This window comes from Conger conger, chromosome 3, assembly GCF_963514075.1.
Source record: "Conger conger chromosome 3, fConCon1.1, whole genome shotgun sequence".
NCBI lineage: Eukaryota > Metazoa > Chordata > Actinopteri > Anguilliformes > Congridae > Conger > Conger conger.
Window position 1 is genome coordinate 18,744,884 of NC_083762.1, and position 24,047 is coordinate 18,768,930.

Here is a 24,047-nt window from a genome sequence, read left to right on the forward strand (position 1 = left end):
ACCAACAATCATTCCACAGTCAAAGTCACTTAGATTGCATTTCTTCGACATTCTGACATTTGGTCTGAAAAACAGCTGAACCTCTTTGCTTTTATGCATTTATTTGCTGCCACATGATTGGCTAATTAAATATTTGCATTAACAAGCTGGTGTGCAGGTCTACCTGATAAAGTGCTCACTGTGCATATTTTCATTTGTTTGTAAACTTGTAACTAACCCTGGCTCAAGTGATTTTGTCGCCATCTATTGGAAACACTGTACACAAAACAAGTACATTAAACCATTTTTAAAAGAAAACAAGACAGTCTCATGGGATGTGAATACACATACCTGCATTCCTCCAAGTCCATTTAAAGTAGTTTGGGAAGACTTCATAAATCTTTTGTGAAAATGTTACCATCAAAATTGTGCTTGAGACAAAGAGTCCATTGGCTGCCATTCATGGTATTCTGCACTGAGCTGTGACATGTTGCTGCGCTCTGGGAACTCCTCTTTTCGCATATCACTCTCACTCCCTCCTGCCTCTCTTTCCGTCTCATCCTCCCTCTGCCCCCTCATTCCTCTGCTATGATGTGTGCTCCCTTTACACCTTCACCTAGTTTTGCTATTCAAACCATTCCTTTTGTTCCCTTTCTTCTCACTTTTTTCTACCAGTGTTTCACAAACCAAAACGTGCCTTTTTATTTCTTCCCTTTCTCCAGTACCCCACCCAGCTCAAATAGCTGTGTTTGAGAACAGGGCACGAACATTCTTGGTTTTTTATTTATTATTTGTAATAACTGACCCGGTGGGTCAAAATAATTTGCATAAATAAATCCCTATGGAATATGAATGAATGAATGAATGAATGTCACAATTGCCGGAAACATTTTTACGAATAACTTTTAATAATTCCAATAGAATACAATGTAGAAAAAAAAACAGTTCCCATGGTTTAGTCGCTTTTGTTTCCAACGTATTTTGCACTTTAAGGAAATCCGTGCGCACAAAACATGTGCATGCTACTGCACGAGCCTTGATTTTTTTCCTTCCTAGTGGCAAGACGGTTTAGCTAAATTTTCCATACCATAAATATATAAACGTATATAAACTGAATTGCTATGTGATTAGCCCATTAGCGGAAGCTACTTTCCCACTACTACACTTTAAACCCCAATTTCAAATGACGGCTGAATAACATAATTGCTATTTTCCGTGGCCTACGTATTCATTTAAAAATGATGCGAATTAAAGCTAAGGCGCCTCGCCTTACATGCCCGTACCTCTATGTGCTTCGCATTCCATATGCCTATTTGCAAACACTGGGGTAGGTAACATGCGCAAGGCAGACATTCGAGCGAAGCCAAGGAATGACAGAACGTCGTATAAACTGATTATTTTGAATGCTTGCGAGTAGCTAACTTATCTGCAGTAAGACTTCCGCAGTCGATAGCTGGACATTTTCATAGAAAACAAATGACTTATTATTTTCTCCAATGTTTACTAGAGAAGAAAAGCTCTCGAGGAAGACATTATTTTATTTCTTACATTGATTAATACCACAAAGGCTAGCCTACTCATTATCACGAGGCGCTGTCTGAAGGCATACACTAACTTCAGACCGAAAATAGGGGAGACGACTTCTGCTCCAACAGGTATAACTAAATGAGTGCTTATGCTAGATATTTTTCTACTACAAATACTAGTCATTTAGACACCAGCAACAATATTACAGAATGCATGAGTTAATGTCAAAATACAAAGTTCCACTGTTACAATATACCCCCACTAATGGGGTGAGTTGTACAGGAACAGAAAATTAGCTTGAATCCAAGCCACACTGTTACATTTAAACAAAAACGTTTGTACAAAAAGTACATTATGTCCAATAAAACAAATGAAAAGTAAATACTTTTATTCTTAAACATGACATAAATAATTGCCTAATTCTAACATCATTTGAAATCCATTTGACAAATATAGCATACACATATTTCTTTATACCTTCAGCCTTTTAAGTTGTGTTTTTAAAATAAATTGTGTTTTTTAGTCTTTAACGGCAAACAACTTTTTTGGCATATGAGTTTGAAGCTAGCATGAATTTGAAGCATCGTATTTGATTGACTAGAGAACCCGCTTATTACTGCCACAGAAGTTAAACCATTTTACCTACAAAACTGTGACTGCTAAACAAAAATGAGATAATAATAACTGCTGTTTCCTCTGACTGCTATTGTCATAATACAGAGCCTACTGTAGGTAACCTATATGGCTAAAACTATGCTATAGCCTCTTTCAAACAATCGTACGGGGAGATCAAGGAGTAGATTACACGCCGTAGCCTACGCAGTACCACTCAGCAAACTGACGTATGAGTCGGGACCTTATTTTGGGAGTGACTTTTCAGAGAGGTACGGTAAAATTGCCTCCAGTAAGCGATTTAATTCTTTCGAAACATGTAGCTATGGTGAATGAGGGTTGATAGGAAGAGGTCAAGAAAGAAACTGTAAATAAAATATAAATTTGTATGAACTAATCCGTTTAATTTACTTTTTTGGAGTTTGGTTTCATACTAGCGACTCAGGCTACCACGTTCGGTAAAGTAAGTAACTGCATTTAATTACAGTCAACTATTTTCTCTCTTCTCTAGTACTATTTTATAATAGACTATTTATTTAGTTATTGTATGCTAACTTGTGGACTTGCCTGCACCAGATTGATTGGAATAGAATTGACTATCCATAAATCCATAAATCTAAACTTTTTTAAATCCCCTTTGACGTGAAAATCTATTCTCTCTGGCGGAATGAAAACTCACTTCAAGGATAGGTGGAGTGAGCTATTATCGTTACCTACTCATGGTGAGATGCAGACGGCAGAACTACTGGAATGTGGCTGACATTCTATGTTGCTATTTCGTTGTGGAAAAAGTAGCCAACGAACCCGAAACTTGCCGTCACAGTCGAAAGTGACCAGCGCGTTCTCGTTTCTGTCCGAATTTTATGTTTAATGCTTCGTAGCCTCCCGTTTAGCAAGATCAACACGGTAAGAGTTGTCAGAGGTTTCAGCCAGGAGTTAACAAATTATGAAGTAGGCTAATAAGGTTAATTTCATTACTGATGCGTTGCGGTAGGCTATACTACTGTAGGCCTAGGGTACAGACTACTAATTGTAGTCAATATAGCCTCGGTGGCCAACCTTTTCAGGAAGGTAGAAAATTAAATCCAAATGTTCCGATTCAGTTTTATGACTTAACATATTAAAATGAGTATAGATAACGTATATTAATAATAGGAACAAATAAGGGTTCGTTTTTAACGACAATTCCCTAAATCATCTGATCGTTAAATACGCATTTAAATAGGTTTGGCTACAGTTGTTTGTTCGTATCCAGTTTGTTTTGGAAAGTAGAACCAGTTTGTTTCTGCGCTCCTTCATAAATGACGTTAAACGGTTTTCAGATGTTCGAAACAATGCATGCTAACAACAATAATGATAGTATTGAATCAAGGATATGTGCTCATGTAATAAACTGTAGCTTGTATGTTGTAATATAGTTTTAGCCACATGTTGGAACAGCTGGGACACGCAAACACTGAGAAGTAAGCATATTGATTGGTTGGAAATCTAGTAAGCCCACATAAATGGTTAATACAAAACCTGACCCTCTCTCTCCTTTTCTCTCTCACCTTCGATATAATGTTTCACCTAGAGGCAAGTAGCCATGGCAATGCCGGAAATACCAATGAGCTCCCCTCCCTCCCCTTCTCACGTGCATACAAGTTTACACACCTTTTTTCTAGGTGGATTCCATAATTTGTTGTGTATGTCTTTATACTTATAATAGATGGAATAGTATTGAAAATCAAGCATATATAGGTTACGTTCCTCTGCCTTTATTTCAACCTTTTGGAGTTCATTTTCATACAGCCTTAAATGCTTGCTTATTATGCTTGGAATGCTTGTATGTGAAGCACCGGTCTGTCCAAGAATGAGCATGCTCTTCTGTCAGAATTAAGCAGCTGTACACTGAGAAAAAAAAGTTTCTTTGGCTGGTCTCCCTTTTTAGTTATTTATTGAACCCTCTATCATATGTGTAAAAACTACCAAAGAACCAGGTTTAGGCAAGCATAGGCAAGCACCTAGAGTCATAGAGGCATACTTAAGAAGGGACTTATAGGAACGCCTCAGTGTGCTGTGTATGTGTTGAAGAATGAAGAACACTGAGTAATAATTACTGTCCTAAATGCCATTTTGTGGCCCAGAATGTTCTCCAGTAAAGGGCCTATTTAGACCTATGAAGTATATATTTTCTGCTGATGACTGCTTGGAGTATGTGTACACAACAAAAATAGACACACATGTATGTCCTTTGTGAATATGTTAACCTTATTGCACTTTGAAGGATTTTTTTCTCCAATATTTTGCACTCACTTGGTTCAAAGTGAGCGCACCTCATCCATTTACATAGCTATTTTCTGTTATGTCAAAATCTTGAATTCCCTCTGCATTACTCTCCCTTCCTGGTGGGCATTTGTGTTTTCTTCACTTTTCCAGGAGGGTCTCATCAAGATGAATATCTCATTTTCAAGGGTGTCCTGGCCCAGCACCAGCAGACAACACAAGACAATTAAGTTCAAGCAATACAAAACTGAAAAGGGGGGCATACAACTTTAAGATAATGGCACACTCCTCAGTTACAGCTTTTTGAATCAAGTCCTTAAATTCAGCCGAAATAGCAGGGCTATCCAACTTTTATTCTTTTTGTAGCATGTTCCAAGTACATGGTGAATTATGAATAAAAGCCAACTTTCCCAATCCAGAGAAAGTGTGATGTACTTTAAAAAGCATGACAACATTGGACTGTAGAATGTTTTTGTCAATCCACAAACTCACATACTTCTAAGAAGTAACAAGGTCAATGTATTTTCCATGAATTCCCCCCTCACAACTTCCCCTCACAAATTCATAATTGCACTTTTGCTTATTGACATGCGTACACAAAGTCTTAATGTACAGTATATATAGATCAGGGTTGTTAAAATGATTTTTACATTTTTAGAAGCAGTTCCACTTTCAAGCAGAGAATGCGATGTGATTTGAATTTGTAAAATGAAAAATATTTTGCCTTAAGGTGATGATTACTACTGACTGATAGCAATTAAGTGTCTACAGCTATCACCTCTGTTGTTAGAAGCAGAAGGAAACTTCAATTTTTGTAGCAGTAGCAGTAGCAATGAAGATGCATTACCTCATTCATTCATATTCATGTTTGGTTAGAAAGAGGCTAAAACCAAGAATCTTCTGATTTTAATATCATAGTGTTTAGCCCTGCGTCCAACGTAAAAAGGCAACTTCAGTAAGTACATTTATCAGCTTTCAGATAAGTCCTTGTGCAATCCTTCTTCCACACCCCCACCCTTTCACACCTCACTTGGTCAATTTGATGATCCTCTTCTGATAATTCATAAGTATGCATCGGCCTGGAGAGGAGAGAATATTCTGACCCCATGAAATGCCTTTCTTTACTTTTGTTAGCTTAATATCAGTTAGCATCTGCTGGGTAACATCATCAAATGGATATTGGGGGTTGATATCTTGGAATCTGGGATATGCTGTAGCCTTTTTATCCCGGCTGTCTTTGTGTTTTCTTGTCTTGTTTCTTAAGGTAGTTGAACATTTGTCTCTAGATTAGATACATTTTACATTCACAGTATTTTACTCAATTGTCACTTACTTCCTAGACACTAACAAAAACCAAATCAGATTGCTGGAAATCAATATCTCAGATTGTTATTTTACCTTTCCTGTGCTATGAAAACATGAATGCAGCCTATCTGCTGATTTAAAACATTTAATTTATAGCTTTGTCCAGGAATTCCAATTGGCATAATTCATGAATTTCAGAGAATATTGGTATTCTTAATGTTCTATTACAATTTCATTACATTTGTGTGTGTGTGTGCATGCGTGTGTTTGTTGCAGCGGGGTGAGAGAAGCCAAAGCCTGCTGTCTGATGGCATGTCCAGAGGAGGAGAAGGTGGAGGTGACCCTTGTTCCACGGTTGATGAGGAGGCTCTACTCACATGATGAAAGCTCTCTGACCCAGGATGAGCTGGACTGCCTCAAACTGAACAATGGTGAGGCTTCTCAAAATATCAAATGCTTTTTGCCAAAACGATTCTGGCCGAATACAGTACCAATAAAAAACTTTTGCAATTACATGCTGATTATCATGACTGCGCTGAAAGGGGGACAGTGTCCAGACAAGAGCATTATCTAACCTGTCACAGTGATTGTGATCTTGTTAGGCTCAACAGTATTCCTTTCTTGTTCACTGATCACTCTAATCAGTGAGATTATTAGTGGCAGAGGTAGTAATCAGCAACTGGTATTTTCTCATGTCATCTGCTTGTCCTGTGTTAGCAGTTAACAGTGACAGAACTGATGTGAGTCGTTGTCCCTGTGTCACACATTCCATTGCTTTCAATCTTTGGAAGTTTAATTCTGTGTGTGTATGTTCTGTACACATTCGATTCGAAATGAAACTATGAGCTTAAAGTGCCGACTGTCAACTTGCGAGTATGTTCATCCATATTGGGTGAACCATGTAGGAGTTACAGGGGTTTTTACAGACTATGTATAAATTCATTTTTCTATGAATTACATAATTGAATAAAAAGTGCTGCGAATTGTTTGATTGAAAATCTGAAATTGTGGAGTTCAGAGCTAAATCAAGAAAAACTGTCCAAAATATTATGGAGCTATATGGGGCATATACACTCAATGAGCAATTTATTAGGTGTTTATTGGACTTTTACATGTCTTTTACATATTACTTGTCTTCCCCATTCTGACATTTGGTCTGTAAAGCAGCTTAACCTCTTTACCATGTCTGCATGCTTGTACGGATTTAGTTGCTGCCCCATGGTTGACTGATTAAATATGTGCATTGACAAGTTGGTGTACAGGTCTACCTAATAAAGTGCTCACTGAGTGAATACTGGATATGTGTGCTTTTTAAAATGTGACAAAATCTCTGGCTTCCCAGAAGAGCACCCCTTCCTGGTGACCCATCACCTGCGTGCCGTGAGGGAGGGAGAGGTGCCGTTGCTGCTTCACGGGACCCCCGTGACCTGCCGAGTGCACAGCACGGAGAGATACACCACACGCTCCAAGGTGAAGAACCGGGTACTGCGGGCTGAGTAGGGTCTGCAATCATAGTCCATGGAGTACTGAGGTCTGCTGTACAGTGCCCCAGCACAGTTGCTGGGGTAGAGAAGAAGTGGGCCAAGTGCAGGGGTTACAGGAGTTTGAACCAGGCATTGGTTAATCCGGAGGTGGCATCATGTGTAACAGATTTACAAAGAGTTCTGTTGAAATTCCAGGGTGTAACCACAGTTTCCCTTCTGCTCTGGCCCTCTCGTAATTTTACTCTTTTTCTTGCTTCCTCTCTCTCCTCTCCCTCCCTCCCCTAGGTGCGTGTGTGTACTCTATACACAGTCTGGCTCACACACGGTCAGTTCACCTGGACAGTGAAGAGAAAGTACAAGCATTTCCAGGAGCTGCACCGCGACTTGTACAAGCACAAGATCCTGCTGCACTTTCTGCCCCTGGGGAGGTCAGACACTGCTGCGGTGCTATTGTCCAGTATTACTGTCACTCTCATTGCAACTACTTCTGCTTTGCGGCACTTTTCCGCCGCAAAAGCGGCCGTCTAAGTGTGCTGCTATTGTAACTGTGGCTGCTGGAATTTTTCCCGCTTTCACTTCAGTTGTCAAAACTGAAATATCTTCTCCCCCCCTCCTCCTGTCTGATCGACACTCTTCCCTTTTGTCTGTCTCCCTCCGTCTCACAATACCTACCATCTGTTATGTTCTCCTGTACAGTCCCCTCTTACACAGTGAAACACTCTCCCTCCCCTGCTCTTCCCTTTGTCTCGTGTCCTGTCAGATATGCAGCTCAGAGGCAGCAGCTGGAAGCCATGACAGAGGAGATGCCCACTCTGCATGGTGCTAACAGAGCCAGAAGAGCTTCCAGCAAGCCGGTGTGGCATGCAAACACACACACACACACACACATTCACGCACTCACATGAATGCAAATGCACAGACACATACACACACCCCCACGCGCATACTTATGCACAGGCACACATGCACGTATAGCCACATATCTACATACAAACATGTATATGTGCTGATATATACACACATGGCTTTAGCTACACAACATGTCTACATGACACATGTATGGCTGCATTGTATGGACACATACACTCAGTGAGCACTCTATTAGGTGTTTATTAGACTTTTTTTGGGACAAAAATATGAGGGAAACGATTGCATATGAAGATAAACAACACAGATCATAATCTATGTGTTATGTTCAAAACTACACTCACTGCGCACTTTATTAGGTATTTATTAGACTTTTTATTTTAGTTATTGGTCTTCTGCTGCTGTAGCCACCCCTAAGTCAGTTTTGACCAGTCTGGGCCTTCTCCACTGACCTCTCTCATTAACAAGTCGTTTTTGCCCGCAGAACTGCTGCTCACTGAATGTTTTTTGTTTTTCACAGCATGCAATTATCTACAATTTTTTAAAGATACCATATCAGTCTACCAGACACTGGAAATAATTATTTATGCCTCTATGGAGTTCTGAGAGAGTCTTGTGTATGTATTTGTGTGAGGTTAAGGTACTGATCCCTTTGTTCTGCTGCAGAAATACCTGGAGGAATACCTGGGCAGCCTGCTGGAAAATGACTTCTGCAGGAACTACCACGGCATGGTGAATATCCTCACCATACTTGCTATAGTACATTACTGACACCTTTTCAGTACTCTTCATTTCAAATGCCCAGTTGCGTTTATCAGTGCCCCAATGTCTGGCAGGTTGGTCAAGAGAGAGTGATGACATGTTCTCATCCTGACTGAAACTCTTTTGCTAGAACCTGTTTGTTCACATTTTTTAAATGCTTTGACCTGCCATTGTGGTTTACATATGTTGAAGGTTTGCTTCATCACTTCCCTCCTTAGTTATATTTATGTATTAACTTTTCTCTCACACTTTCTGGAAACAAGCATTATGGGAATCACAGTCACTTGCAGTATGTCCCAAATCACTTTTGAAAAGGATGAATGGTTTTGTCCTTCACTGACAAAGGGAAGGAAGTATTATAAAACAATTGTTTATGAAACAATGTCAGACTTCCCTGTTGTCAGGCAGTTAACTCCTGGATTGGAAGGAGGTAAAAGAACAAGCCGCATTTTTATGCATTTTTAAAGAATTCAAATTTTGCCAAACATTTTAGTCCCTCCCTAGAGGGGGGGGCTCATGTAGCTCATGTAGCATTCGTTCTTTCATTCCGGCCATGCGTATTTACATTTCAGCATTTATCAGATGATCTTGTTTAGAGTAGATTACACAGATTCCATTTTTACATACCGACTATATAGCTGAAACAATTCAGGTTTTGTACTTTGCTCAAGTGTACAAGCTCAAGTGTAAAACGTAAATGACAGTTGGGAATCATCCCAGCTGTTATAAGCCCTAGTACTCTAATCTGCCACTCCCTCCCTGATCTTCACAGTGTCTGTGTTGTGATTTCAGCTGGAGTTTCTGGATGTCAGTCTGCTTTCCTTTGTCAAAGACCTGGGACCCAAGGGCTTGTAAGTGCACCTGTAAAACCTATTTGTCTTTGAGCATTCAAACTGGTCTGTGATGGAAGGTAATATCCTTGACCCTTTGTGTGTGTGGTTTCAGTTCTGTTGCCAGGAGCTGATAGGCTAACATATAAGAACCGTGTGTGTGTGTGAGTGTGTGTCTCTGTGTGTGTGTTCATTCAGAAGAACAAGAGAGATGTGGCTATTGTGCTTGTTTACATTGGGCAATGGGTGTGGTGTTTGTGTATGCAAAGTACAGGTGCACAATGCAGAGAGAATGTATTAATGGGTGTGTGTGAAGGTATGCTTGCATGTATCGGCATGTGTCTGTACAGTAGGAGTCAAACAAAGTGTTTGTGTCAGGGAGGGCTTCATCCTGAAGAGGTCGGGTGGTCATCGGATCCAGGGCCTCAACTGCATCGGACATGACCAGTTCTGCTATCGGTGGTCACGGCGCTGGCTGGTGGCCAAGGACTCCTTCCTGCTTTACATGAAGAGGGAGGCGGGAGAGATCTCATTTGTGCTGCTCTTTGACCCTGAGCTCAAGGTCCAAGTGGGCCGGCGCTTCACGGACACCAAGTACGGCGTGTGCATCCAGAACTTTACAAGGTGAGGTGACAAATGGGCCCTAATGCAGTGACACAATAATAGGCCACTGCAGACAGAGACAGTGAAGCTGACACACATGGTTGTCTGTGTTTATGCTTGTGGATGTGTTACAAGGTTTTGCGTGAGTGTGTGTTAGAGTTAGTGTGTACTCTTTGCATGTATGTGTGTAAGCATTTCTGTTTATACATATGTGTGTATTTGTGTGATCTTGTCCACATGTGCCTGTGTGTTTGTGTGTGGGTTCACATGTATTTGTATGAGTGTGAGTACATAGAAGTGTGCTTATATGTGTATGTTTATATACCTGCAGAAACCTCGTCATCAAGTGCAGCAGTTACAGACAGGCCCAGTGGTGGAAACATGAGATCCACAGGCTGGCAGAACCATGTGACTTTCTAAAGGAGCACAGATTCCAGGGGTTTGCCCCACCCCGGGAAGACACACTAACCAAGTGGTGAGATGGTCGGATGGGGGTGTATGGGGTGCAGTTTTAATGAGGGGAGAGGTATATGGGTAGTCATGAGGGATGAAGTTTCTGAATCGTGCTGCTGGCTATTTCTGTCATGGGAATGTACTGTTTGGACTGTTTTTTGTTTAAACCCAAAAAATGCAATAATTTGTTATGTTAATACATAAGAATTTACATTTGTGCTGCTTATTGTGCGACAGCTTCCGCCTGAGTCTGTCCAATTACCTTTGGTCCCCTCAAATGGGGGGACTATGTATTAAAAGACATGTGACTCCTACAAGGGGACAGTGACAGTGCACTTTAACCACACATTTATTCTTTGATGTCAAATCCAATGTGTTGGACAGAGCCAAAAGAACAGAAATTGTACAAATACCTTTGCACCTCACTGTAAATCAGATTTAGCAGCTCAGAGTTAAAAAAATATTTTAGCAAGGGTCCCACCAGTATTTGTCTTTGCTGTATTAGTTTACATTTGAAGCTACACCTCATCTTGGTTGTCTCAGCACATTTTAAGGTATCAAATTTTCCCAGAGCATCCAAATCAAGTAAAGGGCTGGATTTCTTCACATATGTTTTTGAAGTTGAGCAAGTGTTGAACCGAATTTACATTACACTAAGTAAATATGGCATTAAAATATATGTAGATAACTTTACATATGCATTATCGGGCAGCAGGCTTAGGCCTAGGGCTGCTCTTTTCTGGGTAGGACAGTTGCATGCCTATCTACTCATTTTACGACTGTAAATCTAGATCTCACTTGTAGAATATATTGTAATCTCAGAATGTGACTTCCTAGTACAATAAAGGTTGATGTGTTTTGAGACAGGTATGTGAATGGCAGTGGCTACTTTTCAGACTTAGCTGATGCTCTGGAGCAGGCCAAGGAGGAAATCTTCATCACAGACTGGTGGTTAGTCCACTATACTATATTACTATTGTATTTATATCACATATACCTACCATGTTCATATTGTGCCATGTGTGTTACATACATTTTTCATCATAAAGATAATTGTAATATTATTTCTACAATGTTGAGAAAAATTTCTTGTGTCTTAGGCAAGTCCAGTATTTCTGGAAGTCTGATTCAGAAGAGGTTTTGCTTTTGCTTTTGCTTTTGAGAACTGCACTGATGTTGCCAGGTCAGCTCAGTGCGTTTCTGTGTCACAGCCTGGTCCTTCTTCTTTTAGGCTCAGCCCAGAGATGTTCCTGAAGAGGCCAGCCACAGACAACTACTGGCGCCTGGATGAAATCCTCAAACGCAAAGCAGTAGGAGCCATTGTCCTTTTTTCTCTGATTTTTTCAGCCTCTCTCACTCTCCTTGGCAGCTTTCTTTTGATTTGTAAACATATTTCTCTCCCCACCCCCCTTTCCATCTCCTCCCTCACCCCTGTCTCTCTGCTGCCCCCTGCAGGAGCAGGGTGTGAAGGTCTGTGTGCTGCTGTACAAGGAAGTCCTGGGCAAGTACAAGCTGACACTGGCCATCGACAGTGACTACAGCAAAAGGACCCTCATGGACAGGCACCCCAACATCAAGGTCCGACGCCCGCAATGCATCACCACTCAACAAGTGGACTCTCTGTCTGCCTGCTGAGTGCAGCAAGTGTTATTTTTCATTTGTTATCCTATCTGTTGATTAATTTATGACGTGGATGCATTGTTCTGCAAAGTCATTCAATGAATCACCACACAGACCTTATTGACTGCTCATGTTTGTCCTATGGGCTCTCCTACTGATGCATCCAGTTGAAGCACTGAATCCCAGTACAGTGAATCAGGACCATGCCAGTGCCGACTGTGGTCTATTGCCATTGGAATTCCAAACTGGGGGGAAAATTAAATGGGATATGTAAAGTACATTTATTAGTTTGTTTCTCTTCTGTCCCTTAACTCTTTTCCCCTGTTCCGTCTCTTCTCTTCTCAGGTCATGCGACATCCAGACCACGTCTCCTCCATTGTCTTCCTTTGGGCGCACCATGAGAAGATGGTGGCCATTGACCAGTCAGTGGCCTTCATGGGTGGGATTGACCTGGCCTATGGGAGGTGGGACGACAGTCACTACAGGCTGACAGACCTGTGTGCTGCACTGACACCCTCAGCCAGACCCGAGGTAATAGCAGGCACTCCCTTAAACACTTGGAAAACCAGGCATTTCTTCCTGGTCTAGCCAAAAGCAGATTTGCCAAGAATTTAAACTGTTGGACAAAGTTATAGCTGTGGAAAAGGTTTTGTAAGGATGTAACTTGAGTAAGTTCACCAGCTTGGTTTTGGCATAATTGTATCACCACATACACGGATGCACGCACACAAACAAACACACACACACACACACACGCACACACACACAAAACACACCAACACACAGGCACACACACACACACACAGAAACACACCCATGCACACAGGCACACACACATAAACACATAAGATTCATATTCCTGTGCCCTCTCTAGACTGGTGACGTAGTTGACCAGGGCTCTGATGGACCGGCCTCTCAGCCCCTGGCAACAGAACAGACATCAACTGATCCAGGGGACCTGACAGACAACACTCAACTGTGGCTCGGCAAAGACTACAGCAACTTCATCAATAAGGACTGGGACCAGCTAGATCATCCATTTGAGGGTACGCACGCTTGTGCACACATACACTCACACACATACACAAATGCTTACAAGCATTTTCAAATCTTTGATCAATTTCAGAACTATTACTACCTTGATGAAATATCATCTTAAGGCATCTGTAAATCGCTTTGGATTAAAAGCGTCTGCCAAATGACAAAAATGTAAAATGTAGGAACCTTTTGTTTTGGAAACAAGTAGATTAAATGTTTTATTAACTGCTTGTGGATATTTCACATTGAAGCAGAATTTGATGTAATAATGCTGACACTATTGTAGTGGGTACAAGGATGTAAAAGAGAGCGGGTGGTAATCAGACCTTGATCCCTGTGTCATAGGGAGGGACATGTAATGTCCGGTTGTCTTCCCCTTCAACTGGACATGTTTTCATATTACTGTCCATCTCGACGAGAGCTGTTTGAGCCACTTTCCAACTTGGTATTTTTGTGCAGCACCAATAGGAATACTACACTTCTGACACCAGTGTGAGAACTGGAAAGCAGGGGAGGAGAGAGTTGGACCTTTGCCATTCCAAAGGAGACAATATTTAAAAGTATCAACTTGAAATTGTCATGAAGTGCAATCCCTATGAAATTGCTCTCATACATGTTTAATTTTAGATTAAGCATTAAGGGATTAAGGGATTATTCATTATTTATATATTCCTGATTTGGCCAAACATTTTCCACTATTATATATTTATAATATATTTAAATTATACTTGAAACTTTGTGCGTTTGGTTCTGTAATCATAATAGTTCTGCAAATGTTTATTTTTGTTTCTCTCAGACAACATTGATCGGAGCAAGGTTCCCCGCATGCCTTGGCGTGACCTGGCCACAGTGCACCATGGGAAGGCAGCCAGAGACCTTGCCCGCCACTTCGTCCAGAGATGGAATTTCACCAAGGTTAGAGGTCAAAGCTTTCCAGACATGGGAATTCTGAATAACACCAAAGCTCAATATGCCATGCCTGGTTTAAGCAGTTGAGGTACTTGAAGTAAAGTAAGGCATGAATTTTGCCCTGCTACAGATATGCTTTAATATAGCAATATTTATAAGTTCAGAGTTTGTGTGGTTAATGGCAGCATAAACTGAATCAGTACAATTTTAGATAATATATTGACAGGCAGAAGACTTTGATTAATTTGTTCAAAGTTGTTGGTGCCAAAGGTCTACAGGTCTAAATGTAAAGGGCTTTCAACTAATGAAATTCCCTCCCTCGTTGGCAAATCTAAGGTAGGGTGTTTGTTTTGCATCACTGAAATGTGGTTAGACTTGTCAATCAATGAGAGTGATATAGACATAGACAGTTAGTCACCCAAAAGGAGAGATTGCAATGGAGGCGTGTGCGCTTTTATTTGCTCAGTCATTAACTTTATTGTCAGATCAGATCTGGAAGAGGATAACATTTTGCAGATTGATGTCTGCCTTCTCCAAACAATACCTGTGCTGTTTAGGCTGTATTACTATGCAATCACAACATTATGATCGCTCGGATGCTGCACTCTCCAACTGCGCTCACAGAGACAGAGTGTATATTATTAGGTTTGTCAGCATAGATTTATCAGCAATGTATCAGGTCCTACTTACAGTGCTATGGCAGTTGTGTAAATCGTTTGATTAAATGAAGTGAAATTACTTCTGAACCAACCCATGTGAAAAATCTTAAAGTAATGTGTCTGATGTAGTAAACATACTAGAAATTCTAGAACTAGATACCTAGCCAGGAAGGAAATGTCTAAGACTGTTGGCCTCCTGTCTAGTCCAGTGTCACCTTGACTACGGCATTAGTTCATGGTATAGAGGCCTGAACAAAACCTTGAAACAGAAGCTTCAGGTCACATCCTAAAACCTCATTATTAGGGTTGTGCAAGGTCTGCATCAAAGGAGTCGTGTTGGCAGGTCTCAGTTTTTACAACTCCAATGGCTGCTTGCCAAGGATGGATCATGGCAAGTGTAGCAAACTTGAATCTTTATAGGTTCAAGTCAAATAATATTTCCATCATTGTTTTATTTAAGATAAGGTTTACAAGACGAATATCAGGCAGATTGATAGAAAGTATACAAAATATGGATTTTAATCTTATCCTTTTATATATTATAATGATTTTGAAAAAAATGTATTGCATTTGATTATGTTTCTTTGCTGCTGAAATGTATAACACCTGTAATGATCTTGCTAGGGCTAAAGGAAAATTTTGAATTGGTTTTGAATTCCTTTAAACAGATCATTGGTCTCAACCTACTTTAGGTTGGCAGTGATCTGACTGATGAGTAGGTTGGACCACGTGTGCTTCTTGTGCACATGTTGGTTTCTTCTCACTTTTAGAAGCCACTTAGATTGTTACAAAAAAAAGTCTGAAGACAAAATTTTCCGAGGCTGACTGTTATGTAGTGTCATTTCCCGTCGGGCCTCTCTCATCCTGAGGTAAATCCCCACAAACTGGATTACATTTTATGGCAACCAAAAACCAAAATGATGTACAATTATCCTCTTCTCATCTCTCATCGCTCTTCTACCTGTCTCACTATCTTACTGTCTCTCACACTCTCACTCTCTCACTCACTCACTCACTCTCTCACTCTCACTCACTCACTCACTCTCTCACTCACTCACTCACTCACTCACTCACCCTCTCACTCATTCACTCACTCACTCATGTGCTATCTAATTTATCCTGGCAGATGTTCACAAACAAGCATAACAACAACTTCTACCCCTGCCTGCTTCCGAAGTCGCACAGCACAGCAGACTGTCTGCCCTTCGTGGTCCCTGGGAGCAAGCAAGCCTCAGTGCAGGTAGAGAAATACAGACATTAAGGATATACACTAAACTCTGATAATATTATTAATATGGGCCTGGAAAGCGAGTTCTGAATAGTTACACCAAGGTTTTTAACAACTCCTTATGCAGAAACAGAGAAACCATCCAATTTCAAAGAAAACTGCATAAATGTATGTGATATGGGACCTATTATCACTAAACTTTAACAAGCATATTTATGTCATGTAATTTTATTCCTGAACGAAATACGCATGTTATAAACATAATTTCAGCTGTACAGTATCTTGTGTAGGTTTTGCTGAATTTCTAGCACACTGATCCAAACATAGTAGCAGTGTACTAACTTAGCAAGCTACCTGTAATCTTGTTGTGTATTCTTTAACTCGCACACCCTGCATCCCTGTTATGACCCGCCAGTGTTCACACTGCTCTGAGACATTCCCAAATCTCCTTCTCTCTCAGGTGCTGCGTTCTGCGGATCGCTGGTCAACTGGGACGTGTGAGAGTTCCATCCATAATGCTTACATCCATACCATAGAAAATAGTGAGCATTACATCTACATTGAGGTGTGGACACAACCCAGGTCACTGTATCATTGACAAACTGTCATACAATAGACTGTCTCACTCACATTTATGGCTGTTAATCATCATGTAATACACAAACTGGTACAATGGACTGCATGCTTTGGACGATCAGTATTAATGCTTTAAGGTCATTGTATCTCTCCTTAGAATCAATTCTTCATCAGCTGTGCGGATGGGAAGAATATACACAATGGTATTGGGGACGCCATAGTGAACAGGATTCTGCGGGCACACAGGTCTGTCTCTGTGGTGTCATTACTTTGAACATTGTGTTTTCACATTTTATGTAACCTCTACAGTGTTCATTGTTCATTCCTTATATTCAAACTATTTTTCTCAACACTTTCATCTATTTGAGTTACTTGTAGTGTCCTGAATTTGTGATGCCGGCTATGTCCTCTTCCATTACATTTGAATGAGTTACCACTAACTTACCACTAAGAACTTACCACTAACCAACTCTGCTGTTGCCATTTAATTCTCACAGCAGCATGGTAGTAGGATTACAGTTGGAATTGAGTTTAGAATGACGATTTCTCTGCTCTTTAGCCTCATAGCTCTCTCTCTCCCATCATTCATGAACCCCATCACTGCTGTCATACGCACAGTGAACAGAAGAAGTACAGGGTGTATGTGGTGATACCCCTGCTGCCTGGGTTTGAGGGTAACATCAATGAAGGGGGAGGTAACTCCATGCAGGCCATCCTCCACTTCATCTATAGGTAAGAGTTTCATACACACACATGCGCACACACACACACACACACACACACACACGCATTCACGTACACACATGCACGCACACACACACACATTCACGTACACACATGCACACATACACACACACACGCATTCACGTACACACATGCATGCACACACACACACAGTGCAGGCTCCCCTGAAGGATATTATTATACTTTCTTGTAAGTAAAAATGTTTTCTCTGTGTATTCTAACAAAAGGAATGTGTATTTGGTACCTATGGTTTAAAAGGCATCAGTAATTGCCATTATCATGGAATCAAAATGAGGGTGGCGGCCCCTGAACAGAAGATTTAGCAGTGGCTGATGCTGTTATGCGCAACATGTGCTAGTGGGTAGGACTGCCCCCTTGCTCAGTTGTTGATTGCTCTTGTTTCAGGACCATATGCCGAGGGGATTTTTCGATTCTGGCCAGACTGAAGGCGCACAGTGAGTGACCATCTGCCCAGCTTTGGCTGCCTGGTGGACTGACTGTTACACTGTACTTGTTTATGTATCTGTCTGTAACTGTGTGTGTGAGTGTGTGTTTTTCCTGTCAGTCTCTTCTTTGATTATATCCTTTTGTCACAAAGTGATGGCAGCACAGCCCTCTTGCTCTCCTTCTCCCAGTGCAGGACCAGTGGAGCCAGTACATCTCCCTGTGTGGCCTCCGCACTCATTCCCAACTGGGCCAGTCCCTGGTCACTGAGCTCATCTATGTCCACAGCAAGATGCTCATCGCCGATGACCGTTGCTACATCATTGGTGAGTCATCTTATTCCTGCTCACAGTCATTGGTGAGAGGTCAATAAAGGAATGACACTGGTCACTAGGTAAAAAAAAAAATCAATCACCAGATATTATCATTATTGTTTTGCTTATCTGTTGCTTCATAATACGCATTCATTACTCTGACAGGATCTATTGTCAATTTGAAATCTGCAGGTAAATATTACTTATAGGTAAATTATACCTTATATACATAATCAATTGAAAACATGCTTTGTTTATTTAAACTGCACCCCCTGCTGTATGTGTCTTGAACTGTCCTCATAGTGCTTCCACATTGGAACTGTCCTCATAGTGCTTCCACATTGGAACTGTCCTCATAGTGCTTCCATATTGGAACTGTCCTCATAGTGCTTCCACATTGGAACTGTCCTCATAGTGCTACATAGTTCCACATTTATCCACAGTTATCAACAAAATTTTGAGCAATGATTTAGGTTTTGTGAAAAGTCCCTAACCGTGCCCCCAGAGCCCAATTCCCCCTCCCCCTCCTGTGGTCAGCTCTCTGTGTTAACATTTAGCAACATCATCCGGTAATTATGCAAAAAATATGTCATGGCTCATGGGAAATTGTTTTACAAAACACCATGGAAAAAATCAGTTAGACTCATATTTAGACTCATATATAGACGCATATTTCAACCAAAAGTGCAATTGTTGTTCTTATCAGTATGGAACACAATTTGTAAGCTCCAGGATGACATGAAAAGCTAAAAAATAAGTGGGCCTTTAACTTTATGAAGATGATAATTTCTGAGTAAACTGCACCTGATCTTGCGTGACAAAGGCACAATTCCATACCTTCTTGCAAGGCAGATGTTTTTATCCATAATATACTATTTATTCCATTTTTAATTTTACACTCGAATCCAGTTATATTCAGAATTTCTGTGATGAAGTAAGTGAGGTAATATTCCTCAATAAAGGGATCGGTAGTGATAAAAAGATTTCTATCCTGCTCCTAATCCTGCTTTTCTAATTTCTCATCCTGTTGTGGTCCATAAAACTGCACACCTCTACCTCCCTCTGCATCCCTCTCACTTTCTGACCTATTCAAATCCTCCCATCTCCCACCCCTGCCAGGCTCGGCCAATATCAACGACCGCAGCATGCTGGGCAGTCGGGACAGTGAGCTGGCAGTGCTGGTGGAGGACCTGGAGAGGGTGCCATCCCGAATGGGGGGCGAGTTGTACCAGGCAGGACCCGTGACTCTTGCTCTGCGTAAGGAGTGCTTCAGGTCAGGGCCTGTCCAGCTACACTGACACACACAGACAAAACACATACAAATACTGTTAAGAAAGGTTTAATGCAGCTACGGTGGGCTTCCCTGATAAATGTGCACAATAAAAATGCTGTAAACTAAAAAAAATGTTTTATATGTGTTTAGAAATGTTTTCTTTTATTGTATAAAGCAGTGTGTTTTATTAATGATTCAATGTAATTAAACTAAGTCTTACATTTAAAAAAAGGTTCCACAATTATTGGCACCCCTGGTTTAACCCCATCCACTCTGCCCCCTTGTGGTTAAGTTGTCGACATCTCAAATTATTGTAATCGTTCATATGTATATCATTACAAAGAACTTCATTACAAAGAACTTTGACGTAATAAAACCGCAAAACGATGGCGATGGATTGAACGGTATGTGTAAGTAACAATTACAAAACTGAGCATTTATGCATATTGTGTAATGGTTTCTTAAGTACTTACTTTTTCATTCAAACCGTAATATGTAGTATTGATATTTGCTTGTTAACAGCAGGGTTCTCAGACTAAACAGGTGAAGAATATAATACATAAATCATATGTTTGTGTAAATATATCATCATGTCATACATACACATTATAAGCAATATGCAATAATGACACCCATTTGAGCAAGTCCTAAGGTATGAAAACATGTAGGTATGATGGCTCCTTCTAACACTATGAACCTATTCTTTATCCCAGAGTTCTTTTGGGAGCAGATTCAGAACCTGTCATTGACATCCAGGACCCAATCGGTGATGAGTTTTTCGAGGTGTGGAACAAGACTGCTGAATCAAATACCAGAATTTATGACGTGGTGAGATTTGCACGCACCAACACAATACCAATACACATCTCACCATCATCCTCTTTTCCCAACTCACCATCCCTACCTTTTAGTCTTCCACCTCTTTCTTCCTACCTCTACCCACTACTCTCCTCTTCTCTCTTCCATACTCTTCCCCAATTCCTGCTTTTGCTTCACTTACTCTGGCATGACAAATGTAAAGACAAAGCAATTTCAGCAGATTTTGTAAATGACCCCAGTTAACACACAAGACATCAAACAAAGATAGACATGCTTTTAATTTTCCCCCTCTTGCCCAGATCTTCCAGTGTCTCCCCACCGACAGCATCCATAGCCTGCGTGCACTAAAGGAACTGACTTCGGTGGCGCGTCTGTGTGAAACGCATCCTGAACGTGCTAGAAAGGAACTGGAAGCCATCAAAGGCATCCTGGTCCACTTCCCCCTCCACTTCCTCGCTGAAGTGGACCTCATCCCTCCACTCAGCAGCAAGGAGAGAATGATTCCCATGGAAGTCTGGACCTAAAGGGCAACAAATTATTATGCAGCGCCAATGCAAAGCATGCTGGGAGTGATAACTGTCTATGATGCTACAGAGGACTGCTTCACTTTAAATTTAATGCCACTGCCAAATGTGTATAAAGTCAGCACATTTCTACAGTCAACTATAGCAATACAATATTTCAAACTTGTACAAAGAAATAGCTTTAAAAAGTATTTTGTGTTGATTAATCGACTCATCCCCGCAAAATAATTTGATTACCAAATGTTTTTATATGGAAATCCCATTTTGGGCATGTATGTTAATTTAAAATGTAAAGCAATTAACTAACTATAAGGATAATAAGTTATGATAATATTACACAATATTATTGTTATTGCTGCATTGTTATACAGTAGAGCAGCAATGGCCAATCATGTTCCATGGAGGGCCAAGAGTACGCAGGTTTTCATTTCAACCTATCACTTCACCTGCTGATTACACTAATTACGTAGTTCCCTCATCTCTGGTTGAAGGTGAAATCAGCAGGCGTAGTGATTGTCTGGCATGAAAACCTCTCTCAGCCCTCCATGGCACATGCTTGGACCCCACTGCACTAAAGATAAAGCTAGGACACCTGCAACCCTTTATTGATTATTATAATAGAAGCATCCCTCATACAAATTTATTTGGAAGTATGCTTAAGGAAAATCTTTCATCAGTAATGCACATCAAAGACAGAATTTTATGTAATGTAATTTCTCAGTTCTCAGTTAAACCCTTCAACTCATTTCAGGCTACAGCTTGCCATGACTATTGTAAATTGAGAATAATTATTGACGTTGAGACAGCAATAGGCATCCTGCCTGCTTCTTTGCTGCACCACTACTCCAAAGTTAATGCACTCCTTTCAGGCAGGATTTTCCATCTCAGTGCAGTATACTGAATGTGGTCAATAAATCTGACACTAGACTCATCTCTTAATTTATAATGTGTAATGTGTTATAATGTGCACTAAGAAACGGTGATAGAATGGAAAAAGTGGAAAGAAACATGCAAGCCTACAGAACAGAGAAAGAAACCTGAACCTAAAACCTCTAGATCAGGATAAAGAGAGAAATAGATTGTATCATGTTGTATGGATGAAATTAGATGAGGCTATACTTTTTGAAATTATACGTTTCTGAAATTTCTCAAACTTTGTGACAAAATTAGAGGATATAAGTCTCTATCTATCTCTCTCTCTCCCCCTCTCTCTGTATTTATTCATCAGTGCTGTATCCACTAGAGTCTCTGCTGGCCATTTGTACACGTTGTTATGGTGACAGAAATAAAAGCTAACTACCAAGTGTATACCATTGGAGTAAAGAATGATTGATGTTTGGATGGGCAATAGTACAACAGCGAGAGAGTCAGAGATGGGGACAAAGGATAAGAGGTAAGCATGTGCAGCAAAGGAAGGAAGGAAGGATAATGTGTTGAAGGAAATGGTGAGGCTATTATGGGATCAGGAAGGAAAGGGGGAAAGAGGGCAAAAGACAGGAGGGTGTAAAGGGAGGGTCAACCTGTGAAAACTGCAGTGGGACTGTAATCGCTGTCTTTTGCCTCTATTCCTAGCTAGAGCAACCGACTAAATTGTTATTTTTGTAGCACTGTTCTTATTGGTCAAGAATATTCATTGCTGTGTTTAAAAGGGGGAGAGGGAATAGTGTGTGTGAAAATTATTAGCACATTTTACTGTGTTCCTGGAGAGAATTATAATTGTATTTAATGTTTTAGAATCACTTTGCATTGATAATTGATACACCAATGTGTTTATATTCATTACATTGCACTCTTTTTGGCAGCCATGTTACAGTAAGTAGCCTTCCATCATCCTAAGACAGGTCCATGTAGAATTAAATTAATACTATTTCTTGTTTGGGTGTTACTCCATTAGGCAAATCAGTTTGCCATTTAGCATGTTTTTCAACATTCTTTCCCTAACTCTCTATTCCCCTCTCTTTATTCTTTATTTAGAGTGAGCAGTTGTAAGTAGGACCTTGCCATTGTTCCAGCATCCTCCCTCAGTTTGGGAAGGTGCACAATCTGCCATCTGATCAGCACAGGTGATTGAGCAGGACTGCATAAATTGCAAAGGCAGTCATTACATTACATTATTGGCATTTGGCAGACGCTCTTATCCAGAGCGACGTACAACAAAGTGCATACCCATAACCAGGGATAAGTTCACTGAAAGACCCTAGTCAGCCAGTGTCCAATTGACAAGAGAAGTTGCTATTACATAGCAAGATGGGGGAATGTCCAGCTTATTTACAAACTTCCTCTCTGGGGTATGGTCAATTATGAATTTCTGCCCAGTGCTCCTGGTTAAAGTTGATTAATATGGTTCTGTAAAATTGTATTATTCGATAGTGATGTGACAAATTGCTTGTTTCTATTGCTTATGGACACATCCTTTTAAAACGACTGAATGACTACACACTGAATTAAAACGGTCTTTCGTTGCTTTTATATTTGGATATGTGATTGTAAATTTCCAAGTGAGACAGATGACTAAGAATGAGACATGAATTAAGAATGTGTAAAGAGTTGTTTGTTTCTGCTTATCTGCTTATTATTGTATGTTGCAATGCAAGAGTATATGCTGGGCCAAGTATGACTGACTGAGCATTCTTAATCTTTGCCCTACGCATGGACAGAGAACTGGTATGAATACCCATGGTTGAAACTGGAGACGTGTTCACCTACAGGTGGCTGTATTGCTTCCCTTGCATTAGTTGGACTTAATACAGTAATACAGTAATTTATAAACTTGCACAAAATTTCGTGCATTATCTCTTTGACCAAGCTTCTTAAAACAATCATTGGAAATTTGGATATTTAACAATATGGTTGCGTAAACATCCAATGAAAATGAATGTGGGCGTGCCTAATCTCATGAACGCTGAAAAGAAAGTCAGTTTCTCCCGAAACTGGATACATGTTTGGGCATAGTAAATCAAGGTTGCCTGTGTAATTTGGTTCTACTGAGTCAATAGGTGGCACTATTGGAGGGGGAAATGCAAAAATCTTTTAAATTCTCTTAAAGTAAATTACCAAAGAACTTGAACATTTGTATGCTGTCATTACCTAAGTTCCATACAGTCCATATACGTATGCATCCAAAAAAGTAGCAAGAAAGCTGTTCCCCACTCAGTCCTGGTCCAGATTGATCACCCAATAGAAGAAGAAGAAGAAAAAAAACGTTTTCCTCT

At 40.5% G+C, this 24,047-nt stretch overlaps 1 protein-coding gene across 3 annotated transcripts; it reads left to right on the forward strand.

The window, feature by feature from the left end:
* The first annotated feature begins 2,338 nt into the window (after nucleotides 1-2,338).
* On the forward strand, nucleotides 2,339-22,143 carry LOC133123884 (phospholipase D1-like). Of its 3 annotated transcripts, none has more exons than XM_061234579.1 (24): nucleotides 2,339-2,390; nucleotides 5,965-6,119; nucleotides 7,031-7,158; nucleotides 7,458-7,600; nucleotides 7,933-8,026; nucleotides 8,706-8,771; nucleotides 9,594-9,652; nucleotides 10,010-10,255; nucleotides 10,566-10,709; nucleotides 11,555-11,638; nucleotides 11,919-11,997; nucleotides 12,143-12,265; nucleotides 12,653-12,838; nucleotides 13,182-13,353; nucleotides 14,142-14,260; nucleotides 16,040-16,153; nucleotides 16,602-16,706; nucleotides 16,875-16,963; nucleotides 17,336-17,449; nucleotides 17,867-17,916; nucleotides 18,097-18,231; nucleotides 19,339-19,492; nucleotides 20,206-20,320; nucleotides 20,611-22,143. In XM_061234579.1, exons 2-24 carry the CDS (start codon nucleotides 5,996-5,998, stop codon nucleotides 20,833-20,835), a joined length of 2,868 nt encoding a protein of 955 aa, XP_061090563.1. In that variant the 5' UTR covers nucleotides 2,339-2,390; nucleotides 5,965-5,995; the 3' UTR covers nucleotides 20,836-22,143. The 3 variants fall into 3 exon arrangements, with proteins under 3 accessions (XP_061090563.1, XP_061090562.1, XP_061090564.1); XM_061234578.1 differs by lacking the exon at nucleotides 2,339-2,390 and adding an exon at nucleotides 2,401-2,581; XM_061234580.1 differs by lacking the exons at nucleotides 2,339-2,390; nucleotides 5,965-6,119; nucleotides 7,031-7,158 and having other exon boundaries at nucleotides 7,487-7,600; nucleotides 7,869-8,026.
* Nucleotides 22,144-24,047: the final 1,904 nt, after the last annotated feature.

Bases quoted from the DNA above. Each gene is read 5' to 3' on its own strand.
- LOC133123884 (XM_061234579.1), top strand. From the start codon at position 5,996: ATGGCATGTCCAGAGGAGGAGAAGGTGGAGGTGACCCTTGTTCCACGG. The intron at 16,154-16,601 runs GTAGAGAAATAC...CTTCTCTCTCAG, and splicing joins GCAAGCAAGCCTCAGTGCAG to GTGCTGCGTTCTGCGGATCG. The intron at 16,964-17,335 runs GTCTGTCTCTGT...TCATACGCACAG, and splicing joins AGGATTCTGCGGGCACACAG to TGAACAGAAGAAGTACAGGG.